Source organism: Opisthocomus hoazin, chromosome 16, assembly GCF_030867145.1.
Source record: "Opisthocomus hoazin isolate bOpiHoa1 chromosome 16, bOpiHoa1.hap1, whole genome shotgun sequence".
NCBI classification, from domain to species: Eukaryota; Metazoa; Chordata; class Aves; order Opisthocomiformes; family Opisthocomidae; genus Opisthocomus; species Opisthocomus hoazin.
The window spans coordinates 19,339,876-19,362,524 of record NC_134429.1 but is presented as its reverse complement, the minus strand read 5'-3'; the positions used below and the strand labels follow the sequence as shown (position 1 = coordinate 19,362,524).

Below are 22,649 nucleotides of genomic sequence, written 5' to 3'. Positions count from 1 at the left end.
GTTGAGTCAATCCTGCGCAGCGGGTGCCGGGAAGGAGCCCTGCCCTGCGCTGTGCCCTGGCCCCGCTCTGCCCGGAGCCACCCGGGGCTTTGCTGCCGGTCGGGGCGGCTGCATGGCCCTGGAGCGGGAGGTGAAGGGCGCGAGGAGCGACCTGGGCTGCGGCGTACGGTGAGCAGAGCAGTGGTGTGTGGAACCCCCATCGGCCAGGACTTCTGCTCCAAGAGGATGATGAAGAAAGATGGCTCCTCCAGAGCAGGGCTGAGAAGCCCGGTTTGTACCTGAGCTGGTGACAAAACCTTTCCCCAGTGCCTCGAGCCCAGCTGGGAGCTGACCCTGCCTCGTCTGTGGGTGCGCTGGTTTCAGCGGGGACGGAGTTGATTTTCCTCCTGGTAGCTGGTGCAGCGCTGCGTCTTGGATTTGAAAATAATGTTGGTATTTTAGTTGTTGCCAGGCAGTCGAGGAGCTTTCAGCTTCTCACGCAGCCCTGGCCTGCCCGGTGCGCGGGAAGCTGGGGGGGACACAGCCGGGACGAGCCTGTCTGACCCGAGGGATATCCCACACCACGGGACGCCGTGCTCGGTGTGTGAAGTGGGGGGCGGAGGGAGGAAGGGGGGGGGATGTTCGGAGCGATGGCGTTTGCCTTCCCCAGTCACCGTTCTGCCTGATGGAGCCCGGCTGGACACCCGCCGGCCGAGGGCGAGGAGCGTGGGAACCCGTTGCTTTGCTTTTGTGCGTGGCTTTTGCTTTCCCAGCCCCGGAGTTTTCTCACTTTTACCCCTCTGATTCCTTCCCCCATCCCAGCGGCGGGAGCGAGCGAGCGGCTGCGTGGTGCTGAGCCGCCGGCGGGGGTCAAACCGCGACAGCGGGGATGGCTGGGAGACCGGGGACGCTGGCTGACGGCCAGGCAAGGCTTCCATGACACAGAATTCCTCGGGACTTGCCTTCAGACTGCTCTCTCCTGCGATTTTATTTGGCTGCCGCTTTAAAAACGCGTGCGTTTGCTACATCTAGCAGAGTACGCGGCTGCGTTGTCTCTGCGTGACTTGGAGGGCTGCGTGGAGGTGGTGGAAGCCACCTCCGAGCCCAGCGGGAAGGGACCGCAGCTCAGGGCAGAGGGCTGGGGAGGAGGGAGCCCGGAGGGGTCGGGCAGGGCTGCGGCGAGAGGTGCTGCCCTGGCCTTGCTGCCCTTTGGCACCAAGTGCCTGGCTTTCAGGTGTGCGGTTTAATTTAAAAAAAAAAATTAAAAAATCTGCGCTGCAATCTGTGCTCTAATTTGAGGACACCATTTAGTGATGTTAATTGTGTGCCGGTATTTTGGTATTTTCGATACCCAGCAGTAGGTTAATGACTGTTCCTTGAAGAATGGAGTTTATATAACCCGAGCCGTTGCATAAGGAGGGTGGTTGTGGCCTGAGGAACAGCGGGAACGCAAACGTGCGGGAACGCAAAACCCGGCCCGAGCGAACTCCCCGCGCTGGCCCCGAGGAGCCTCAGGGATGAGCCACACGCGGGTTCCGGCAAGGTGACCGTAACCTTGAGGACGGCTGAGGACCCGGAGGTGACAGCACCGCGCGCCGCGCCGTGACGCCCTGTGCCACCACGCGTTCCCCACGCGGCGGCCGGGGTCTGCTCTCGTCGCCCACGTGGGTCAGCGGGGAGGACGACGGACGGACGGACGGACGGACAACCGGGCACAGAAGTTGTCTCTCCCCGAAGCTCCCGAGCCGGACGCACCGAGCAGCGCGGGGAAACCAAACCATGGGGGAACGCGGAGCGCGAGCGGCCGCTCGGACCTTGGACCTCAGGTTTGAGCGACGGGGCGAGGCGGGACGGGGGGGGGATTTTATTTCTGCCGCAGGAGCGAGCGGGTCTCCGGTGCCCGCATCACCCCGGCTTCCCTCAGGGTGCCGAGCCCCGGGGGGAACCCACCCGAGGGGCGAATCGCCCCCCGCTCCGCCACCAGCACCCCGCGAAGGGCTGGGGACCCTTCGGGCACCCTCTCCGGGGTGGGGGTGAGGGGGGTCTCGGGCCTGGGGGGACCCAAGGGCTGGCGGGGGGAGCGGAGCTCGGGGCTCCGGTATCCCGGGGGGTCCGGGCCGTGCCCGGGCGCGGGATGGGGCCGGCTCGGGGGAAGGTGCGGCTGCGGGGCGGAGGGGGGGGGGAGCCCCGCAAAGGCAGGTCCGCAGCGCTGCCGCTCGCCATGAGCCGCTCCCGGAGCAGCATCTCCCCGCGTAGGTAAACGCTGCCCGGGCGGGGGGGGGGGCGGCTCCGCCTGGGCGCATCTCCCCGCTGCCCCCCGCATCCCTCCCCGCCGCGCCCCGCATCCCTCCCCCGGTGCGGGCCGGGGGCTGCCAGCAGCGGGGACGCGCAGCCCCGAGCCGGGGGGGGCCGCTTATTTTTTCCTTGGGGGTTGCGGGGGGGATGTGCGTGCGGGTTTGGGGTATTTTTTTCCTGGCACCGCTCTGGGGGGGGGGTTTTGGGGAGGGTCGGGGAAGAGGGTGGCGATGAGGCTCCCCCGGACTGGGTGATTTTTGCAGCTTGCCTCCTCCCCCCCCCCCCAACCCCCCCGTTTTTGGCTGGCTTTCCAGTTGCTGCATGCAGGGCTGTGCTGGTGGCGGTGAGTGCCGGGGGGGGGGGGGGACACACCAGGGGGAAGGGGACAGCGACCGATTTTTTTTTTTTTTTTTGGAATCTTATTTTTTTATTTATTATTTTGACCTGTCACGTTTGTCCTAGAAAAATAAAAAAATAAGGCGGTCAGGGCGCGGGAGCCCGCGGCCCCCCCGGCACGGGGGGAGCGGGGGGGGGTGCGTGCGGGGGGCCCCCCGCCGCCCCCCGCCGCCCCGAGCTCTGCGGAATCGCGCGGCTGGGGGCGGACGGACCCGACCGCTGGCAATTCCCCATTGATGTCCATGAATGCAAACACCATGATTTTCATGATCCTGGGCGCCTCTATCGTTATGGTAAGAGATTTTTTTGTTGGCTTCTCTCCCTCCCCTCCATTCCCCCCCCCACCCCCCCACTGCCCCTTCGCCCGCGCCGCTGTGTGTCTGCGTGCGTGGCGCAGGCGTGTGTGGCCCCATCCAACGCCGACGATGCTTTTCTTGATGCCCGCTTCCGTCTCTGGCAATCGAACTAGGGTCAGTGTTTTATTCCACCATCCAGAGTTGACCAGATGCCTTGGTTGTGGGCTCTTACAGGCAATAGCTTGCTTGATGGACATGAACGCCTTGCTGGACAGATTTCACAATTACATCTTACCGCATCTGCGAGGGGAAGACCGAGTCTGCCACTGCAACTGCGGGAGGTAAGTCACCCGGATCGCACCCCTCTCGCCTGCCGACCCCCACCCCGAGCCCCTTCCCACCCCACCTCGCTGGCAGGGCACGGGGAGGCGGGTGCCAGGGCTACCATGTTTGCATTCTGCCTGTGTCTCACCTTCCTCAGCAGCCCCTGCGCGAACACAAGGGGGGTTTTGGTGGGGTTTTTTTTTCTGGAAGAACAGTTTTCCGTGGGCCTGGAAGTCCGTTTTCCTTTGTGTGCATGCTTGTGTAGGTGCATCTGCGAGCCCCGGGAGAGTGAGTAACTTTGATTTACACACTTGTCATTCCGGCTGCGCTGTCACCGGGCCGTGCTGTTTCTCGGGGTGTTCGTGGTCCGGGCGTTGCAGCGGTTGGTGGTTGTGTGGCTTGAGCGGAGCGGGCTCCGGAGCACCCGGAGGAGCTGTGTCCAAGAGGGACTTTGAGGCTTGGTGATCTTGGATCAGCTTTTAATTCCCGGTGGCCTTTCTCCCGGGAGCTGCACGCGGAGGCAGCTGGTCCGCGCTTTCACGGAGCGCTCGGCGCGCGGAGGGCGTCGGGGTGCGTTCCGCGGAGTGACGCCTTGGCTGGGTCCGAGTTCAGGACTGGGCAATCACCTGCATCTCTCCAGGGCTGGCTGGCCCTGCTGAATTCTCCCAAGCAACGCAGCGTTGTCTGTGTCGCCTGTGATCGCCGAGGAGCCTGGCGTGTGGCTGGGCTGTGGCCGCTCTGCGTGTCAGAGCCGGGGGAGCGAGTTTCGGGGAGGTGGATTTCTTGCTTCTCCGTGGGATTGGTGTCAGGGATCCTCATCCCACGCTCCTGGAGACCGCGCTGCCCGCGGGCGAATGGCTTGTCTCTGGGGGAGGAAAGCTGTGCCAGCTGAAGGCCGTGCTGGGGGAGCCCTCCCCGGCCACGTCCAACATCTGGACTGAGCTCTGCTCTTCTCCGAGCCACCTCGGAACCGACCGCGTCCCGTCCCCAGGCGTCACATCCCCAGGGGTCCCTGGAGCGGAAGCTAAGCTGAAGTGGGACGCGCGTAGCTTGACGAAGCGAAGCGGCTCTGTCCTTCCGCTCTGCTTCGTTCCCCCAAGGTGATCGTTACCTTTCTCCCCGGTTCCTCCTCAGACTCCCGTGGCAGAACAGCAGAGCAGGTACAAGCAGCGTCTCCAGGGCCAAACGCGGCCAGGTCCAGTGCGAGCTCGCGAGCGGACGCGCAGTGCCCGGCTCCTCGGGCACCACTGCCCTCAGGCTGGGGACAAGCAACGGCCACAGCATCTTGGAGCCTTTCTGGCAAGGATTGGCTTTTTCTGATGTAGTTTTTGGGAGTCTTCTTGATGTTTCTCACTACTTTAAGGGTTTTCTTCTACCTCTTCAAGCTGTTTTTATTTTTACTGGTCATATCTGTGTTCAGGGCTGGTGCAAACTGGCTGCCAGTAATAGACTTTAGCATCGTCTGGAGCAGCTGAGTGGTGTTGGGTCTCAGTGGTGGTGCTGGTGGGGTGTCCCTTCTGCCCAAGGCTACGAAGGTGGCAGGGCCACTGCGCTCTCCTCTAACTCCATGTCTGCAGAGAGGCCGTTGGGGCAGATAAATTCACCATGGTGCTCTCCCCAGACACAGTTAGGTCATTTCTTGGAAGCTGTTTTGGGCACTTTCTAAATTGTCACGCGTGGATCTGAGAGGAGGCAGAGAGCAGAAGTTTACCAGCTGCCTTCGGTGCGTTGAAGCAATGGCTCTTGCCAGCAGAAAGAGCGCACCGGTCTCCGCTCCCGGGCACGGGCTGTGGTTGTGGCGAGTGCCGGATTCGGCGTGTTCGTGCTCTGGTGTAGGAGGTGCTGGCAGGAAGCATGGCTGCGCCGCGGGACGTTGCGTGGCCTCCTGCTGAGGTTGGGTCTGGGAGCTCCAACCTGCTGCCCGTGGTCCGGCGGCTCTGACTGAGTGGGTGGGTGATGCTGGATGTGCCGTGTCCTTCTTGCCCGCTGCCCAAGCGCTCGGAGGGCAGGCCGTTAGCGCACGCGGCGGGACAGCCGTGGGCAGCTCCACCTCACGCTGGGCAAGGACGTGTCCGGGAGTGTGCCATGAGTGGTGGTACCAGGGGCTGATGGAGGACTCTCAGTTTGCCAATAACCAAAGGGCGTCCTTGGAGGAGGGAACCCAGGGGCTGATGGGTTACAAACTGAAGCACAGGAAGTTCCGTCTGAATATGAGGAAGAACTTCTTCCCTCTGAGGGTGACGGAGCCCTGGCCCAGGCTGCCCAGGGATGTTGTGGAGTCTCCTTCTCTGGAGATATTCCAGACCCGCCTGGACAAGGTCCTGTGCAGCCTGCTCTGGGTGACCCTGCTTCGGCAGGGGGGTTGGACTGGGTGACCCACAGAGGTGCCTTCCAACCCCGACCATTCTGTGATTCTGTGATGGAGGACTCTCAATTTGCCAATAACTAAAGGGTGTCCTTGGAGGAGGGAACCGGCATGTTGCAGGGAGGAATGGGGAAAATGAGTAAATACTGCAGAAATGGAAGGGGAGTAAGAGCAGGAATAAATGAAGACTGAGGTGCAACAGGCTGAGCTTTGCTGTTTTTCCCTCCTGCCCTAGCCTAAGTTGTAGTGTCAGTCACACCAACTAATTAATTGAGAAATGTTTTCCTTCCACGCTCCTGTCCTGGCTGTATCCTTCCTCGGGGTATCCAAGTGGACCCCTTCCCCAGGAAGACAAGGTCTACCATGTCGCAGCACCCCGGGCTGGGCTGTGAGTTCCTGGCCTTGGGCATCCAGCGTACAGCAGGATGCGCTCGCTGGAAGGAATCGGAATCTGCATCGAGCTTGTGTCCCTGTGAAGGGCTGGAAACCACTGCCTGGCTGGTGGTGGCCGTGGACAGAGATGTTGCTCAGGGAGGTTGTGGAGTCTCCCTCTCTGGAGATATTCAAGACCCGCCTGGATGCAGTCCTGTGCAGCTTGCTCTGGGTGACCCTGCTTGGGCAGGGGGTTGGGCTGGGTGACCCACAGAGGTCCCTTCCAACCTCCACCATGCTGGGATCCTGTGGTTTTGTGACTGTGGCCAGGCAATCTGGGGCTCTGAGCTGTGCCTCTCCCTGGCCTCTGTGTCCCACCTCATCACGGTGGGACACCCCACCTCACGCAAGGCCCCAGGGAGAAAGCCCAGCCTTCAGCCCTTGGCTATGCTGGAGCACCCTTCCCAGCTGGAGAACCGTGGGCAGCCCGGGGCCTTTGGCTCTGGCTCAGTGCGCAGCAGGCGGGGGGGGGCCCAAAGGCAGATGGGTGCCATCAGGGCATCCACAGCCCGGGTCTCCACTCCTGTGGCAGCGGGGAGGGGGCTGCCTGTGTTCCCAGCTCCCTCTCCTCCCTGGTTTCTGTCCACACCTCCCGCTCCCTGGGGAGGGCGGCCGGGCACGGGGAGGCTTCCTCTGGTGGGAGGCTGGTGGGCACCAGCATGAGCCCTATCTGAGGTGGGCTCTGCCCACGTTCTGGTGGCTCTGGGCTCATCGGAGTGTCCTGGGCGCGTGGCCAGCAGGGCAGATGTTCTGGCTGTCTCCTTGAAGGGCTCTTCAGGGTGTGTGGAGGCTGGGGCTGGGGTCCCTCCGCATGGGCAGGACTCTGCCTCTTCTCTCCATGGGGGACTGGGGCTAGCAAGAAGGGTCCCAGGACAAGTGAAAGGGAGTGCCAGCTTAGGGCACCCTGCCCGCTTCTTCCCGAGACGCCCTCTGCCAACCCTTGCCTCGCAGAGAGGGCCTCACTCCCCGCACCTGGGGACCATACTTTGGGTTTTTTCCCCATGTCCCAAAGCACTTGATGCGTTAGCAGTGACTGGGGTTAAGACACGTGGGGAAGAAAACCAGCCCCATCTCCAGGGGCTGCTGGATGCTTGGTCCCCACCCTCGCCATGCACATCCCTGCGCGTCAGGGTCCGCGGGGCTGTTTGAGGCTGGAGATGTTGAGCCTGATGAGATGCCAGAAGCAAGGCAGCAATTCGCTGGGGCAAGAGGGACCTCGCTACGTGGGCCCTGGCGGGTGCTCCTGGGGGTCCGTGGTGTTGGAGGGGAGTCGTGGGTGCGGGAAGGTGCTGGTGAAGGCTGCGCTGTGCAGTTTGCGGTGGCTGCAGGGATGGTCCCGCAGCTGGCTGTGCAGTGCCAGGAGGTGATGCTGCCTGGAGCTGCTCCTGGAAGCTGCCCTTCCCTCCCACCCAGTGGGAAGAAGCAAGTGATGAAGGCTGATGTGTGTGTGCGATCTGTTGAGTGGCACCATCCACCGAGCCACTCTTCAGCTGGAAGTTGGGTGGGCCGGGCAGTGCCTTTGCCACGGGAGTGGTCCTGCCTGGGGCTGGGCGGGTGGTCCAGGGGGTCGGTGGGAGCAGATGGACCCGTCTGTGCAGGTGGGGTCTCGCTGCTAGGCTGGACTGGGGCTTCCCACTTGGCTAAAGCCACGGAGGACAAAGTTGCTGGAACTCCTGAGGCCACAGTGGGCAACCAGCCCTGCCACGTGCTTGGGAGAGGAATCACAGAATCACAGAATGGTAGGGGTTGGAAGGGACCTCTGTGGGTCATCTAGTCCAGCCCTCCTGCCGAAGCAGGGTCACCTACAGTAGGTTGTAGAGGACCTTGTCCAGGTGGGTCTTGAATATCTCCAGAGAAGGAGACTCCACAGCCTCCCTGGGCAGCCTGGGCCAGGGCTCCGTCACCCTCAGAGGGAAGAAGTTCTTCCTCATGTTCAGCTGGAGCTTCCTCTGCTTCAGTTTGTGCCCATTGCCCCTTGTCCTGTCACTGGGCACCACTGAAAAGAGATTGGAGGAGGCTGGTGTAGAGCTCGTGTAGAGCTGGTGTAGAGCTGGTGCAGGGAGCCAGACCCTCAGCAGCGAGACAGGGCTGGCCCTGGCACCTGGTGCTGATGCCAAGCCAGGTGTGACAGGACTGTTCCTCTCCTGACGTCGGCCTCCTTGCTGGAGGAGGAAGGGGTGACGGCCACGTTTACGCTCCTGCCGGCTCCCGCCGATGCCGTGATGTTGCTGGAGCAGATCCCTGGGGGAGCTTGGTGCTCTCTGTCCTCAGCGAGCGGAGATGCTCAGGCTGCCCAGACCCCTGTGCTGGTGCCTGCTCGCGTGCTGGTCCTGGCTCCTTGGGATGTGCCCGTCCCCAGGAGGGAGCCGGGCGGTGGAGGACTGCGGAGGTGTAGCGTTGTCCCAGTCCCGACGTCTCTGTCCCAGCCAGCAAAGGGTCCTCTCTGGAAGCGGAGAGCTGGCAGCGGATCAGGAGCTGGGTGATGTCATGCAAAGGAAAAACACCAAAGGGCGTCGGTGGAGGCAGGGTGAGTTGGAGAGGACAGATGACACCTGCACGGCGCAGGGACCCGTCGACACAGCCGGGGGGGCTTGGGAATGCGCTGTCTGGGAAAGGACAGGGACCTCGGGAGCTCTGGCGTGACTTCTCCTTGCCACTGACCTTCTGAGTGACCTTGGGCGAGTCTTTCCCTCCCAGGCAGAGTCTCTCCCCGCGAGCGGGGTTGGAGAGGGCTGCGAGGAGCGTCAGCCTTTCCCCAGTGCCAGCACCCTGCAGCAGAGCCGGGGGCCCGGCCAACCCTCAAGTCAGCGCTTGAAGTCCCAGGGATGCTTCAGCCCTGCTCTCCCCAGGCTCCGGTCCAGGAGGGAGAGTCCCAGGGCAAGGCTGTGCCCAGGTCTGGTGGGCACGGGGAGCCTGCCGTGCCGTGGGCTGCTCCCGGGAGGGACAGGCCAGCAGCACTGCGGCCGGGAGATGCACAGAGAATATATTTTTACTCCCTTTCCTCTTTTTTCAGTCATTAAGCCTCCCACTGTGCAGGTGCTGGGCAGCTGGGCGTGCTCACTGCCCAGCGCTGGAGACCACCGGGCTTTCTTGGGCTCCTGGTAGCTGCTACAGCGCGCAGGGTGCCGGGGAGATGTTGTCACCCGCGCAAAGGTGCTGTCCGTGCGGGTCTGGCTTCAGTGGTGACGGCTCTGAGAGGCTCTGGGCTGTCTGGGGAGAGGCTGCAAGGTCAGCAGGGATGCAGGAGAGCATCCAGCTCCGCTTGCCTGCGCCGGGGGGGGGCCAGGGTAAGCCGCCTTCCCCAGACCCTGCTGCAGCCCAGCCAGGTTGTCACAGCTGCGCCGAGAGCCCGAGCGATGTGACACGTCTGCCGCCGGCCCCGGAGCCGGAGGGAGCCGAGCTGAGCCGGAGCACCAGCGGGGCCGGCAGCCCCGGCGTTGGGGGAAGCGTGGAGGCAGCGACGGGTTCTTGGCATCTCAAACGACGGCTCCGCGGCGCTTTTCGAAAGGCTCCCGTGCTGTGCCCCGGCTGCAGCAGCCAGCACGCGCGCAAGGTCACTGGAAGGGACAACAGCGCTCTGGGCAGCAGCGAGGCTTCCCAGCCACGCTGGCCAAGGCTCTGCTCCAGCCCGCTGCACCCCAGGAGGACAGGAGGTCTCCCCGCTGTGTCACAAAGGCTGCGGAAGGGGACGGGGACGCTGCAGCTCAAGCACGCGTGCACAGGCACAAACGCTCTGCTCCCTTGGTCCCTTCAGCGTCTCACCAGAGCCGGGTGCTGCCTAGCTGGGGACAGCTCAGCAAACCCAGCCTCTCACTTGCTCCAGGAGAGAAGCTGCTGGCCATCTCCCGCTTTCCAGGGTGTTTCTGGCCTGAAGTATCATCACGTTGCTTTTTGACCTCTGCTTCCGGTGGAAGCTCCACCACCCCAGGGGTGGGCACGGCTCCTGGGGGTGGCTGGAAGCACATGGCACATGGTTAACCCAGCAGGAATCATTTGACCTGGATCTGCCGTGACAACCAAGACCAGCTTGAGCTGCTCAGGAACTGGCCCTCGGGTTATTTGGCACAACTTTTTCTTGTAAAGGAACAGGGGCAGGACGTGGGTTTACCTGCTGAGGACCACGTGTATTTCGTGACAGCTCTCACAGCTGAAAGGTGCTGTGAACCCCAGAGTGAGACCTCACGCTCGCGCCGGTCGCCTGACTCAGGTGATGCAAGGCTGAAGGAGATTTTCATCTCTGCCCAAAGGTCTTCGGTTGGTGAAGCAGGCGCTGGCTGGAGGGTTACGCCAGCCCCTGGATGGCCACGTTTCTGAAAAAGTTTGGCCAAAAACGTTGTGTTTGACCTGGGCTGCAGGGATTTTTGTGCTTTCTTTTGGCTCGACAGGATTGAGGGGTGCCACTGAGAGGGGGAGGAAAACAGGGACAGACCCCCAGAAGTTTCCTGCTGCAGCTCAAGTCCTTGGGGATGTTACAGGTGACACTGGCACATCAGCACGTTATTAACAGTGCACAAAGGTCACAGAGTCACAGAATGGTCAGGGTTGGAAGGGCCCTCTGTGGGTCACCCAGTGCCACCCCCTGCCCAAGCAGGGTCACCCAGAGCAGGCTGCACAGCACCGCGTCCAGGTGGGTCTGGAATATCTCCAGAGAAGGAGACTCCACAGCCTCCCTGGGCAGCCTGGGCCAGGGCTCCGTCACCCTCAGAGGGAAGAAGTTCTTCCTCGGGTTCAGCTGGAGCTTCCTCTGCTTCAGTTTGTGCCCGTTGCCCCTTGTCCTGTCACTGGGCACCACTGAAAAGAGTCTGGCCCCGTCCTCCTGACACCCACCCTGCAGACATTTATAAGCATTTATAAGGTCCCCTCTCAGCCTTCTCTTCTCCAGGCTGAACAAGCCCAGCTCCCTCAGCCTCTCCTCGTAGGAGAGATGCTCCAGTTCCCTCATCATCCTCGTAGCCCTGCGCTGGACTCTCTCCAGTAGCTCCTCATCTTTCTTGAACTGGGGAGCCCAGCACTGGACACAGCACTGCAGATGGGGCCTCACCAGGGCAGAGCAGAGGCGAAGGAGAACCTCCCTCGACCTGCGGGCCACACTCCTCCTAATGCACCCCAGGATGCCATTGGCCTTCTTGGCAGCCAGGGCACACTGCTGGCTCATGGTTAACCTGTCGTCTACCAGGACACCCAGGTCCCTCTCCACAGAGCTGCTCTCCAGCAGGTCCGCCCCAAGCCTGTACTGGTGCCTGGGGTTGTTCCTCCCCAGGTGTAGGACCCTGCACTTGCTCTTGTTGAACCTCATCAAGTTCCTCCCTGCCCAACTTTCCAGTTGGCAGAGCTTTTCCAAAGCAGGGTGTGTGGTACAGAAAACCCCTGGGGAAGCACACGAGGAGGGTGCCATGTCCCGCGCCGCTGCCGCGCTGCCCGTCTGTGCGTGCACGTCCGTGAGTCGCGTCCCGGCTCGGAGTACCGGGAGAGCCTTGGCAGGGGGAGGACTGCGCTCCGGGACCCTCTTCTGGCGCAGGGCTGTGACCCCACGTGAAAACGACCACGAGTGTGGGGAGAGGTCTGCACGCCCTTCCCAGGGGTGGGTTGTGCCTGGGCAGGTTCGCTGCTCTCAGCCCCGGAGGCAGCTGCGCGTCGGGGATGCTGGGCGTGGGGGGGCTGGCGGTCGCCCCATGGGCTGTGGGACAGAATCACAGAATGGTAGGGGTTGGAAGGGACCTCTGTGGGTCACCCAGTCCAACCCTCCTGCCCAAGCAGGGTCACCTACAGCAGGCTGTAGAGGACCTTGTCCAGGCGGAGCTTGGATACCAGCGATGCGAGGGGGTAGGTACCAGCGCCTGCTGGGCCACTCGGCTGCTTCATCATTTGGAGGAGTCTAGGGGTGCGGAGGGGTTTGTGGACTCAGCCCTCGGGCTCTTTCTGTACAGCAAGAAGCAAAATCCCCGGCAGTGACCGGGGAAAATGGCACGCAGGAGGTGTGCGTGAGGCTTCCTTCTCCCCTCCTGTAAAGCTGCTGGGCTGTGCTCGTCAAATTAATGGGAGCCCTCCCATTCGTGAAGGAGAGCTCCCTTTTTGGGGGCCCTCACCCACCCTCTGCTCCCTAGGTTTTCCCTGGCCAAATGAGGGGAAAAAAAATCTCTGGTTACAAACCAACCAGCAAGAGGAGGTGTGAGCAGGGCCTGCCCTTAGCCGCTGCGATCACCTTGAGCTGCCATCAGAGCTGGCCTGGATGCATCTTCCTGCTGCTGCTGCCCCAGTCTGGTCCCCAGTACTGGGACCTTGGCCTAAAGCAGCTGGAGAGCAGTGCTGGGCAGCAGGAGCGTGGCTGGACGGGCTGCCCATCCACACCACCTGTTCCTGCTCCTGAGGGAGCTGGGCTTGTTCAGCCTGGAGAAGAGAAGGCTGCGAGGGGACCTAATAAATGCTTACAAATATCTGCAGGGTGGGTGTCAGGAGGATGGGGCCAAGCTCTTTCCAGTGGTGCCCAGCGACAGGACAAGGGGCAACGGGCACAAACTGAAGCAGAGGAAGCTCCAGCTGAACCCGAGGAAGAACTTCTTCCCTCTGAGGGTGACGGAGCCCTGGCCCAGGCTGCCCAGGGAGGCTGTGGAGTCTCCTTCTCTGGAGATATTCCAGCCCCGCCTGGACACGGTGCTGTGCAGCCTGCTGTGGGTGACCCTGCTTGGGCAGGGGGTTGGGCTGGGTGACCCCCAGAGGTCCCTTCCAACCCCCACCATTCTGTGATTCTGTGATTCCATCCCCTACGTGCCGTGACACCAGGTTGTACACCAGCCCTGCGAGCTGTGATCTGCTGGGAGCCGGTGCCTCTGGTGCAGGTGGCCTCCATTAAGTCATTGCTGAGATTAGGGCTGTTTTCAGCAGGTTCCTTGGAGTGGAGGTTTGTTTGTGTAAATATTTGGACGTTTCTCAGGCGTGATTATTGAGCAACCTGCACCTCATCCATATTCAGAGGCTTCCAGCGATTGCCTCCTCTCCCGTGCGTGGGAGCAGGGCTGGGTCGGTGGCTGCGGGAGGGACGTGAGCGGAGGTGATGCTGGTGGGGGTGGCAGTGGACGATGCTGGGGAGATCCCATGCAGCCGTGCCCTGGCCTTGAGCTGGGAGCCCTGGGGACGCGCCTGTGCTGCAGCGGCAGGACCGATGTGGACCGATGTGGACTGATATGGACTGATGTGGACTGATGTGTGCAACCTCAGCAGCACTGGCAGGCACGTGGGGCTGCTGAGCACACCTCGCTGTGGCCGGCTGGCCGCTCCTGGGCTCCCTGGCAGCGGGGACAACGTCTGCCCGAGCCGTGGCTGCCTCTGCGTTGGGCAGTGGGAGGAGGCGGGATGGCCAAGCACAGAGCCTGGGCAGTCTCACGGCTCCTGGTTGCTCTCAGGGAAGGTGAAGAGCTGTGTGAAGCAGATGCAGAGGCTCCAGAGCAGCTTGCTTCCAGTGTTGCTCGGCATCGTGTGTCCCCTGTCACAGAATCACAGCATGGTCGGGGTTGGAAGGGACCTCTGGGGACCCAGCCCAACCCCCTGCCCAAGCAGGGTCACCCAGAGCAGGCTGCACAGCACCGCGGCCAGGCGGGTCTGGAATATCTCCAGAGAAGGAGACTCCACAGCCTCCCTGGGCAGCCTGGGCCAGGGCTCCGTCACCCTCAGAGTGAAGAAGTTCTTCCTTCATGTCACCTGGGATCCTCCCGTCCCACATGCTCAGCTCACCAGTCACAGCGGGTCCCCTCCCCGCCAGCCCCCACAGACCTGCTACGACTCCCTCACTCCATCCTTGCTGTCTCCCTGCCTTTCTCAAGTTAAGCAGGGTCTTTCAGGCAGTTCGGCGTCATCCCAAGTTTGGTCTCCACCACCTCATTGCACAAATAAACCCAGCCGCCCTTCTGGCACAAGGCATGGGGCCAGCCTCTCCAGAACCCTTAGAGATGTCGGTCTCTGCAGGCTCCAGAGCCTGTGCTCTCCCTCGCAGGAGCTGGTGGCTTTTTTTGGAGACTGGCGACGATGCAGGGTCAGGCCAGGCATCTGGCCGTGTCCCCAGCCAGTGCTGGCCGGTGGGGTGGGGTGGGAGGAAGGCTGCAGAGCCTGCACCCAGCAAAGCCGGGCTGGGAGACCTTCCCGAGCCAGGGTGCTGTGGAAGGGAGCTGCCAGGTTCAGCTGCAGCGGCCATCCACCCCGGGCACTAAGGGGAGGCTCGCTGGTGGCTGGGGAGGTTTAGACTGGATAGTAGGAAAAATTTCTTTACTGGGAGAGTTGTAAAGCATTGGACCAGGCTGCCCAGGGCAGTGGTGGAGTCACCAGCCCTGGAGGTGCTCAGAAAACTTGTAGACGTGGCCGTTCAGGACATGGTTTAGCAGGCACGGTGAGGATGCGTTGACGGTTGGACTTGATGATCTCAGAGGTCTTTTCCAGCCTGGATGATTCTGTGATTCTATGCTGTGCTGAGGAAGACCTCTTGCTACCTGTTCCAGGCGGTCATTGCTGCCGGTTCCTTCAGGACGGTGAGGGAGACCCCGCATCCCAAACCACCCCAGTCGCGCAGTGAGACAACCTGAGGCGGTTTCAGAGCTTGCATGACTTCTCCAGGAGCGGTACGCTGCGGGGTCTCTGCCGTCTGCTGCCCGCGGACGAATTCACGGCGTGCTTTCAAGCCCTTCCTCCATGGCTGCAGACACGCTCTGCTCTCATACGGGAAAGATGTGATTCTCACCTTACCCCGAGAGAAGGGACACGGAGCGGAACAGCACCCGCCTGGAGAAGGGCCATGGAGCTGCCGGCGCTGGCAGCACTGCCGAGCAGAGGGCCCTTCCGACCCCCATGACTGCGCTTGCAGGAGCACAGCCTGATTGACCTCTGCCCGTGAACATCAACGCAGCAGGGCCCTTTGCGGCCCCGGGGAGGTGACCACCCCAACCTCATGCTGTCCTGAATATTTTCTTCCATTTTACAGATTGCAAGCTTAGGCACAGAGAGCCTGTGTCAGGAATGCAACACAAAGTCCAGGCATGGGTTCAGGTTTCTGGCTGAGGGAGCTGGGCTTGTTCAGCCTGGAGAAGAGAAGGCTGAGAGGGGACCTAATATACACTTACAAATATCTGCAGGGTGGGTGTCAGGAGGATGGGGCCAAGCTCTTTCCAGTGGTGCCCAGCGACAGGACAAGGGGCAACGGGCACAAACTGAAGCAGAGGAAGCTCCAGCTGCACATGAGGAAGAACTTCTTCCCTCTGAGGGTGACGGAGCCCTGGCCCAGGCTGCCCAGGGAGGCTGTGGAGTCTCCTTCTCTGGAGATATTCAGGACCCGCCTGGACAAGGTCCTCTACAGCCTGCTGTAGGTGACCCTGCTTTGGCAGGAGGGCTGGACTAGATGACCCACAGAGGTGCCTTCCAGCCCCTACCATTCTGTGATTCTACCTCGCTCTCTGCCAATTCCTCTGCTGACATAAGCACAAAAAGCCAAGACAGCGCTTCTGCTCCCGGAAATGTTGGTGGAAACTCAAAGGAACGGTGTTAAACCAGTCCCTGGTCCCAAGGGCAGGCGCTGGGTGGAAATGGCACTCTGCTCTGCTCCGCTGATGCTTTTCCCTCTTTCTGTTCCCTGCAACAGGCATCATGTCCACTACGTCATTCCGTATGACGGGGATCAGTCGGTGGTGGACTCCTCGGAGAATTACTTTGTGACTGACAATGTAACCAAGCAAGAGATCGACCTGATGCTGGGACTTTTGCTGGGCTTTTGTATAAGCTGGTTTCTGGTGTGGATGGACGGGGTTCTCCATTACGCAGTGCGAGCCTGGAGAACCAGCCGACGGTATGGTAAGTGCAGCCTCCCGGGCTCCCTTCGCTCCCCGCAGCCCCTCGCCCCGTCCCCCGAGGCTGGTGGAGAGGGAGGAGGCCAGCGGCCTCGCAGCCTTTGTGCCGTGGGGATTCGGCACAGCCCGCTTGCCGCGAGCGGGACCGTTGGCGTGGCCACATCCAGCCAAGGAGCCCAGCCTGGCGGGCTGCGCTTCGGAAAGCGCGGAGTTGGTGCCAAGGGCTGGATGATGGAGAAGCAGCCCGTTGGCCCCTAGGCAGGCTGGCAGGTGCTGGTGCTGTGTCTGCACACGTGGGCAGGGTATTTTCAGGCCAGACAAAACTTCCCTGCAATCTGGATTTTTCTGTGCATTGCAGCCGGGCACGTGCTTGCGGAGCGCAGCCTCTTGCTGTCTGTATGAACTCGTGACAACGTGGTGATGATGGCAGATGTCTCTGTGCTGTCCCAGGGACGCACCAGCCGAGGTTTCCCCATCCTCACTGCTGTTCCAGATGTGTCAGTTTTTCTTTTCCTGTAGTGACATCAGCCCCAGATGGAGAAGCATCCAGCAGAGTTACTCTGTGGACCAGTTAGCTTAGCGTCCTGAGAGCGGCCAACAGACGCCCCTCCCGAGGCCCTCTCTGCCACTCTTTGCTCTCTCGGCACGGACATCTCATGAACTTTAACTGTTGGAGGGGGAAAAAAGACAGAAAATCTATCGAAACAGTGAATGACTTGAAATCCCACAACAGCTGCCCTGCAAATCTCAGTCTCTCTAACTCTGACTGATGGTGTCTGTTAAATTACATCCCAGAGAAAAAACGAGAGTGAGCAAGAGAAAGATTTATCTGCAAACCTGCGAGAAATTCTAATTAGAGAAGTGGACTGTCTCTTTCTAAAAACTCAGCAAAATGATATTAATTTCTCATTAGTCTTCCCAAACCCCCGGCAGCCTGCTCGAGCGCTTGCTGAATCGAGACCCTCTCGGGGCGGTGTGGCTGTCGTCTCCCGAGCAGAAGGGCGATTCTCGGCGTCTCCAGTGAGCTCTGGGGTACCCAGCCAACCCCGAGGCCGTGACACCCAGTTTTGATCAGCCCTCTGGGGCTGCGGTCGCGTCGGCGCTCGTGATGTCGGCGGGGCTGGCAGGAGCCGTCCTGGGGCGGGACGCTGCGGCGCGTGCGGCGCGGGAGAGCTCTTGCCCTCTGTGACGCAGCTGCGAGCGACAGCCGTGGCGTCGCTGTCTTGTGAATCCATACTGCACAGATTTTTATTTTTTTGTAATTAAGGATAATGCTAGGAGTTAATTTAGTATTTAAACCAAACGAGCTTTTTCCTTTCTTTTTTTTTCCCCCTCCCTGCGTATGCATATTCTAAACCTTTAAGAAGGGGTTGCCATCTACCGTGCAGACACATCTCAGAAAATGAATGCAGCGTTACTCTGCACCCAGCTTTTGCTCCCCTGAGCGACCCCTTTGGCAGTGCCCCTTTCCCCTCGGGGAAGGCTGACAGCCCTCTGGCCTGAGACGTTGTCCCTGCGTGCCGGCTTTGAGGTGTTGCACCAGTGACACGGGACCAGCCTGCTCTGAAACCAGGCTGGTTGCTCCACAGCTGCGTGCTCGCACGGTCCCGGCTCTGTCGACCGCCCCGTGTCCTCACAGGGTGGGAGAGCCTGGAAGCCCCCCTCACCGAATCCGTAAGCGGGGTTTCCAGTGTATACCGGGCAATGGGACGTGAGGTCTCTTTCCAGTAAAGGTTTTTACGTGCCTTGAGGCGTTCTGGCCGAAGAGCAAGCAGTGGTGTGCTGTGCTGGGTGCCCTTCGCTGACGACAGGCTGAAAGATCGCGGGGGAATCTGAAACCAAATCGTGAACGTTGAGCTTTTAGGTATTTCCTACTCATTCAAGTCAACTATGCAAATCTAGTCATTGTAAAGGCAATAAGCAGAAAGGATGCCTATTTCTTTGAGGAATGACTGCCTAAGCTAGAATTTCCTTCTGAAGAAAGAGATGGTGCCTGTGACTCTGAGAGCTGGGGTAGGGGTACCACAAACTGCTGTGCTGGTAGAGAGCATGGAGCCCTCCCCGAAAGGCAGGAGCACCTCTGAGCAATGACTCAATGTCACGTTGCGTCCTGATCAGCTTAAATTTTGGTCTATTAGAATAACCTATAGCTCCTTCCTGATGGAAGAGATTTCTCAAAATAGAAAATATTCTGTAGACACTCAGCCATCAGACCGCGCTTCACGGTCGCTGCAGTCAGAGCAGTCTCGTACCACCTCACCCTAGCTGCAATGGTTCAACTTTATACAACCTGCCGTGCTCTGGGACTGTCAGACTCTCCTTGGTGGGGCTGGGCTATGGGTATTGCTGGCTGGAATGACCCAAAGCTCTCGTGAAACTGAGTGGCAGCCAAAACATTGCGACAGGGAAAGGTCCATGGGCTGAAAGCTGAAACGCTGGATAAAAAAATGATGCTGCTCAGCCTGCACTGGCTGCGGGGCAGAAAGTGGCTTGTGCTGATGTTGGGAGAAGTTGGCCAATGTTTCAGAAGACAGAAGAAGAGCACGGTGTGTGTGGCAGCAGCGTGCTGCTCTTTCCCCGGCAGCTTGGTCCCCGGAGCAGCTCCCTGCCAGCTACAGAGACCAGCAGAGCTCAGCCTGGTGCGGCCTGCGCTGAGCCGTGCCCGCACTGTTGGCCCGGCATTCGGAGCGCGAGGAGGGCTGGAGGGCTCCGACCAAGAGCAGAAAGCTGGAGTTGGCCTCTTCTACCTCCCAGCTCGGCTGTCGTGATGGGCCAGTGCAGCTGCTCCGTGACAAGTCTGGGAGAGGACAGGCAGTGCTGTGGCTGCAGCCAAGGCTGAAGCCTGGCTGGGGAGCAAGGGTGGTCTGAAGGGACGCCCCGAGGGTGGCCTTCTCAAGGCCTTAACTAGTGCCTGATATCTGGAGAACATGGGTCTCACCATTCCTGTAATATCTCACCTTCCTTCTCCTTTCTGCTTTCCAGACAATTCCTGGTCTTGGATTCCAAAGTTTTGTAACTTTAAGGAGTTCAGAAAACGTCACCACAGGCAGTACGAGGAGGCGACTGGGAACATGGTGCACATCAAACAGAAGCTGTACCATAACGGGCACCCTAGCCCGCGGCACCTCTGAGGAATGCCTTCCCCTCCAGAGACTGCAGCCAGGTTTTAAACAGGACTTTGCTCTTCTTCCAGGGGAACAGCTACTACTTTACCCCTCTGTGGAAGCCAGCCGAGGACACAATTTTACTTCCCCATCCTGTGTGTCCCTGTGGCACACCACGATGCACAACTAAGCCAGTCCTGGATGCTACGCAGCCAAGACATTGCACTGTGTTCCACGTTTTATTGTCGGACTCGTGTATATATGTAAAAAGCAGACAAACAAAAACAAACGAAAAAAGAGAAAAGAGATTTGCATTCTACTTTCAACCCCCTTTTCCTGGCATTCACGGCTGTCCTGCACATCCAGCTGCCCTCCGGGGAAGGTTGGCCAAGGGTACGGAGGTGGGACGACGTGAAGAAGATGCCGAGTTTCTCATCCAAGAGCTCACGCCCCCCATTTCTTTGGTCCTTTGGCTTGGTTTCGCTCTGCTCTGTTCCTTCCGTTGCTAGAATGGCTTGGCTGGTCGCAGGGTTGGGTGGGGTTGAAGTCTCCCTTTTGCTTTGGGTCACGGTTTTGGGAGTCGCTGCGGGGGAAGGAAGTCCTGGGAACGTAGAACCGATGTGTTCTTTGCGTTGCTGGACCCTGAAACCTGCCCTGAGCAAGCCGAGAGGTCTCAGCACCGGGGGAGCAGGGCTGCGGGGCGTCAGTCCCTTGAGCAGGGTGGGTGCCGGCTGGTTTGCAGCACGGTGGGACCCTGCTGCTGTCAGTGCTGTTCTTCTTCACTGATGCCAGCGAGGAGTCGGTCCTGATGTCTGGGGAGAAGGGTATGGAGCTGAATGATGTTAGATCTGACTTGCTGTACCCTGCTGCCATCAGTGCTGTTCTTCTTCACTGATGCCAGCGAGGAGTTGGTCCTGATGTCTGGGGAGAAGGGTACGGAGCTGAATGATGTTAGATCTGACCTGCACCCTGATCGCACCCCTGTGCTGCATCACCACCACCCTCCCCTTGCCTTGAGGGACCAGGTGAGCCCGCGGCCCTGGTTAACCCCCCCCGAAACGCTGGTGATGCAGTGAGGGGGTCCCGTCGACGGTCCCGCTCCCCTTCCACGTCAGCAGCCGCTCATCTGCTTGTGTGGCTGCTCCGAGCTGGAGCAGCACCTCAGCAGCGGGCTGGGTTGGCTTGAGGAGCACGGAGAGCTGTGGGGCTGGAGCCAACCTCACCTACCGAACCAAACGTCTCGGTGATGAGCGGAATCAAAGTACGAGGATGCTCTAACGTGGTTTTGCCTTTGCTTCCCCCGGTCGCAGCGTAGACGTGGGTTTCAGGGTCGCTGCCAAGTGGCTGAAAGCAACCTCCATGTCCAGAGAGCTCCGTCACTTCCCGCCGGAGGTGCCGGAAGGAGCATTGCTGGGTAAAAGCCCTCTGCTCCCAGGCAGCGCGGTGGTTTCTGGTTCCTGCAGCAGCCACGTTCTGCTGGGGGAGAGCAATAAATGCGCCCAGCCAGTGTTGCTTTTGCAGATGCGGGGCAGCCGTAGCCCTGTTGGCTGCGGTGGGAAGAGATTTTTATTGAGAGGAATAAGGGAGGGAGACACCAGCCCCAAGAATTTAAGGTGGTAGCCCTGAACCCCGGTCGTTTCCCCTTCATTCATGATCCGAAACTGCTGTTTCCTTCTACAGATTCCTTGACTCTGTCAGTGGCCTCCTGTTGTTTGATTGCAAGGGGTGTGAAGGGAAAAGGACACCATGGCTGCCTGCTGTGGCTTTCATGTCTTGGGTTTTGGTTTTTTTCCATATTTTCCTATGCCCAGGATCAGTTCTGTTACTTACAAGCCCCAAAACTGGCCAAGAGCCAAACATCTCTGTTTCTTTGCCATTCCTACCTTTGCTATTCCCTGGTGCCTCTTGCCTTGGAGCCCCAGTTTCTATCTGGGCCGAAAGAATTGCCCCGTCTCTACTTCTGCCTGTCCGCTTGACTGTCCGTTGGTCAGGACTCCCATGGCTGTAATGTCTGCAGGCACCTGTTAGTATCTGCAGCACGACCTTTCCTCCAGCAGCTCCTCTCCACGACACACGGCTTTGCCCATGTGTTCGACCACATGGGCTCATCCCCAGGTGGCCTCGACGCTCGCTTCAGCGGCCGTTCCTGGCGCTGGGCCGGGCGGGAGCTGAGCAAAGAGCCGTTCTGTTGGCCGGCGTGTGACGGCAGCGCAGGATAGGTGCCGTGCTATAAACCGGGTACGTGTCATGGACACGTCTTCAGACGGGGCAGCGGTTTGCAGGGGAGAAAATCCCATCGTGATAGGGACAAAGCTCTGGAACTAGTTAAGGGGGGAAAAAAAGCACTTTAAATAATCTTTGCCCTGAACTTGGGCTGAATTGAGAGTCTGGTTCTGCCCTGCTCTAGCGACTGAGCTTAGCTGAAATATAAATGTACAGCTGGAAAGAGTGAAGTGATGGCTCACGCTGCTGGAGTCTGAACCATGGCAGAATTTCCGAAGAAGATGAGGCTGTGGAAGAGGGGTAAAGAAATCCCACGTGGTGCATATCCCCATTGTAGAAGAACAGATGTTCTTTTTAATCTGCTGTGGCTGCAGCTATTACCCTGTGAGCCTATCTCTTGTTTACACTTAGTCAAACAATAAAACAAAAAATACTTTCAGTGCAATTAAATTTACTGGGAGTAACTGGCTTCAAACTGAAAGAGGGTAGATTTAAATTAGATAGAAGGAAGAAAGCCTTTACTCTGAGGGTGGTGAGGCACTGGCAGAGGTTGCCCAGAGGAGCTGGGGATGCCCCTTCCCTGGCAGGGTCCAAGGCCAGGTTGGATGGAGCTCTGAGCACCCCGGGCTGGGGGAAGGGGACCCTGCCCATGGCAGGGGGGTTGGAACTGGATGATCTGTAAGGTCCCTTCCAACCCAACCCAACCCAAACCAGTCTATGATTCTATGATAAGTCACTGCTCTTAAATCCAAGGAAACCAGAAGTACCCTCACAGAGTGAGGTTTGTCCCAGCACACACTAAACCAGCGGGATTCATCCTGAGGAACAGTCTAGACCGTTGATCCTCACCCTCAACAAATAAGGGGCAAAGCTCCTTCCCATGCAGTAAGGCCAGGTCCTGTTCTTGGTGCGTCTGCTGTGCAGGGGGGATTTCCAGCCACCAGCTGAACAGAGAGACGCGGTCAGGTTCCTGGTGCGAGGGGCCTTTTTCCTCCGAGTCCAGGAAGCTGCTGTCCTTCTGACCCTGCGTCGCAGAGCTCAGAACGTGCCGGTGGCTGGGCCTGGCCAGCCTCACCCACCCGGGAGGGCTGCAGTGGTGGGGGTGCCCTGCCCAGGTCCCATGTGCCATTCCACACGGGGGGCTCTGCCGAAGAGGACGTGTTCCCAACAGCCAAGGGTCTGCAGGGTCTCCTCTTTGGGGAGCGAGACGACGAGCCCTCCCCAGAAGCAGAAGGTCAAGGAGGCAGCTGTGGTTGAGTCCTGCAGAACCCAGCACCAGCGCTGCATTGCCCCACGCAGCACCCGCTCTCTCTCTGCTTGGCGTCAGCACTCTCGTCCCTATCCCACCCCTCAGCTGCCTCTGCTCGAGGTGTGAGCCCTGCCAACAGTCTCTGGCTTTGTGGTCTCTTGT

The 22,649-nt window shown here is 60.0% G+C and overlaps 1 protein-coding gene across 4 annotated transcripts; it reads left to right on the top strand.

The window, feature by feature from the left end:
• The first annotated feature begins 1,160 nt into the window (after positions 1–1,160).
• Positions 1,161–19,319, top strand: TMEM240 (transmembrane protein 240). 4 transcript variants are annotated; one of them, XM_075437514.1, is made up of 5 exons: positions 1,169–1,805; positions 2,737–2,963; positions 3,201–3,307; positions 15,707–15,915; positions 18,894–19,319. In XM_075437514.1, exons 2-5 carry the CDS (start codon positions 2,907–2,909, stop codon positions 19,040–19,042), a joined length of 522 nt encoding a protein of 173 aa, XP_075293629.1. In that variant the 5' UTR covers positions 1,169–1,805; positions 2,737–2,906; the 3' UTR covers positions 19,043–19,319. The 4 variants fall into 4 exon arrangements, with proteins under 4 accessions (XP_075293628.1, XP_075293629.1, XP_075293631.1 ...); XM_075437516.1 differs by having other exon boundaries at positions 1,171–1,805; positions 3,166–3,307; XM_075437515.1 differs by lacking the exon at positions 1,169–1,805 and adding an exon at positions 2,149–2,235.
• The last annotated feature ends 3,330 nt before the right edge of the window (positions 19,320–22,649 follow it).

What these genes read in the sequence shown, in the direction of transcription:
- TMEM240 (XM_075437513.1), top strand. Translation starts at nt 1,759, where the DNA reads ATGGGGGAACGCGGAGCGCGAGCGGCCGCTCGGACCTTGGACCTCAG. An exon ending in GCTCGGACCTTGGACCTCAG is followed by an intron (nt 1,806 to 3,067) that starts GTTTGAGCGACG and finishes TGCGTGGCGCAG; the next exon opens with GCGTGTGTGGCCCCATCCAA. An exon ending in GAGAACCAGCCGACGGTATG is followed by an intron (nt 15,916 to 18,893) that starts GTAAGTGCAGCC and finishes TCTGCTTTCCAG; the next exon opens with ACAATTCCTGGTCTTGGATT.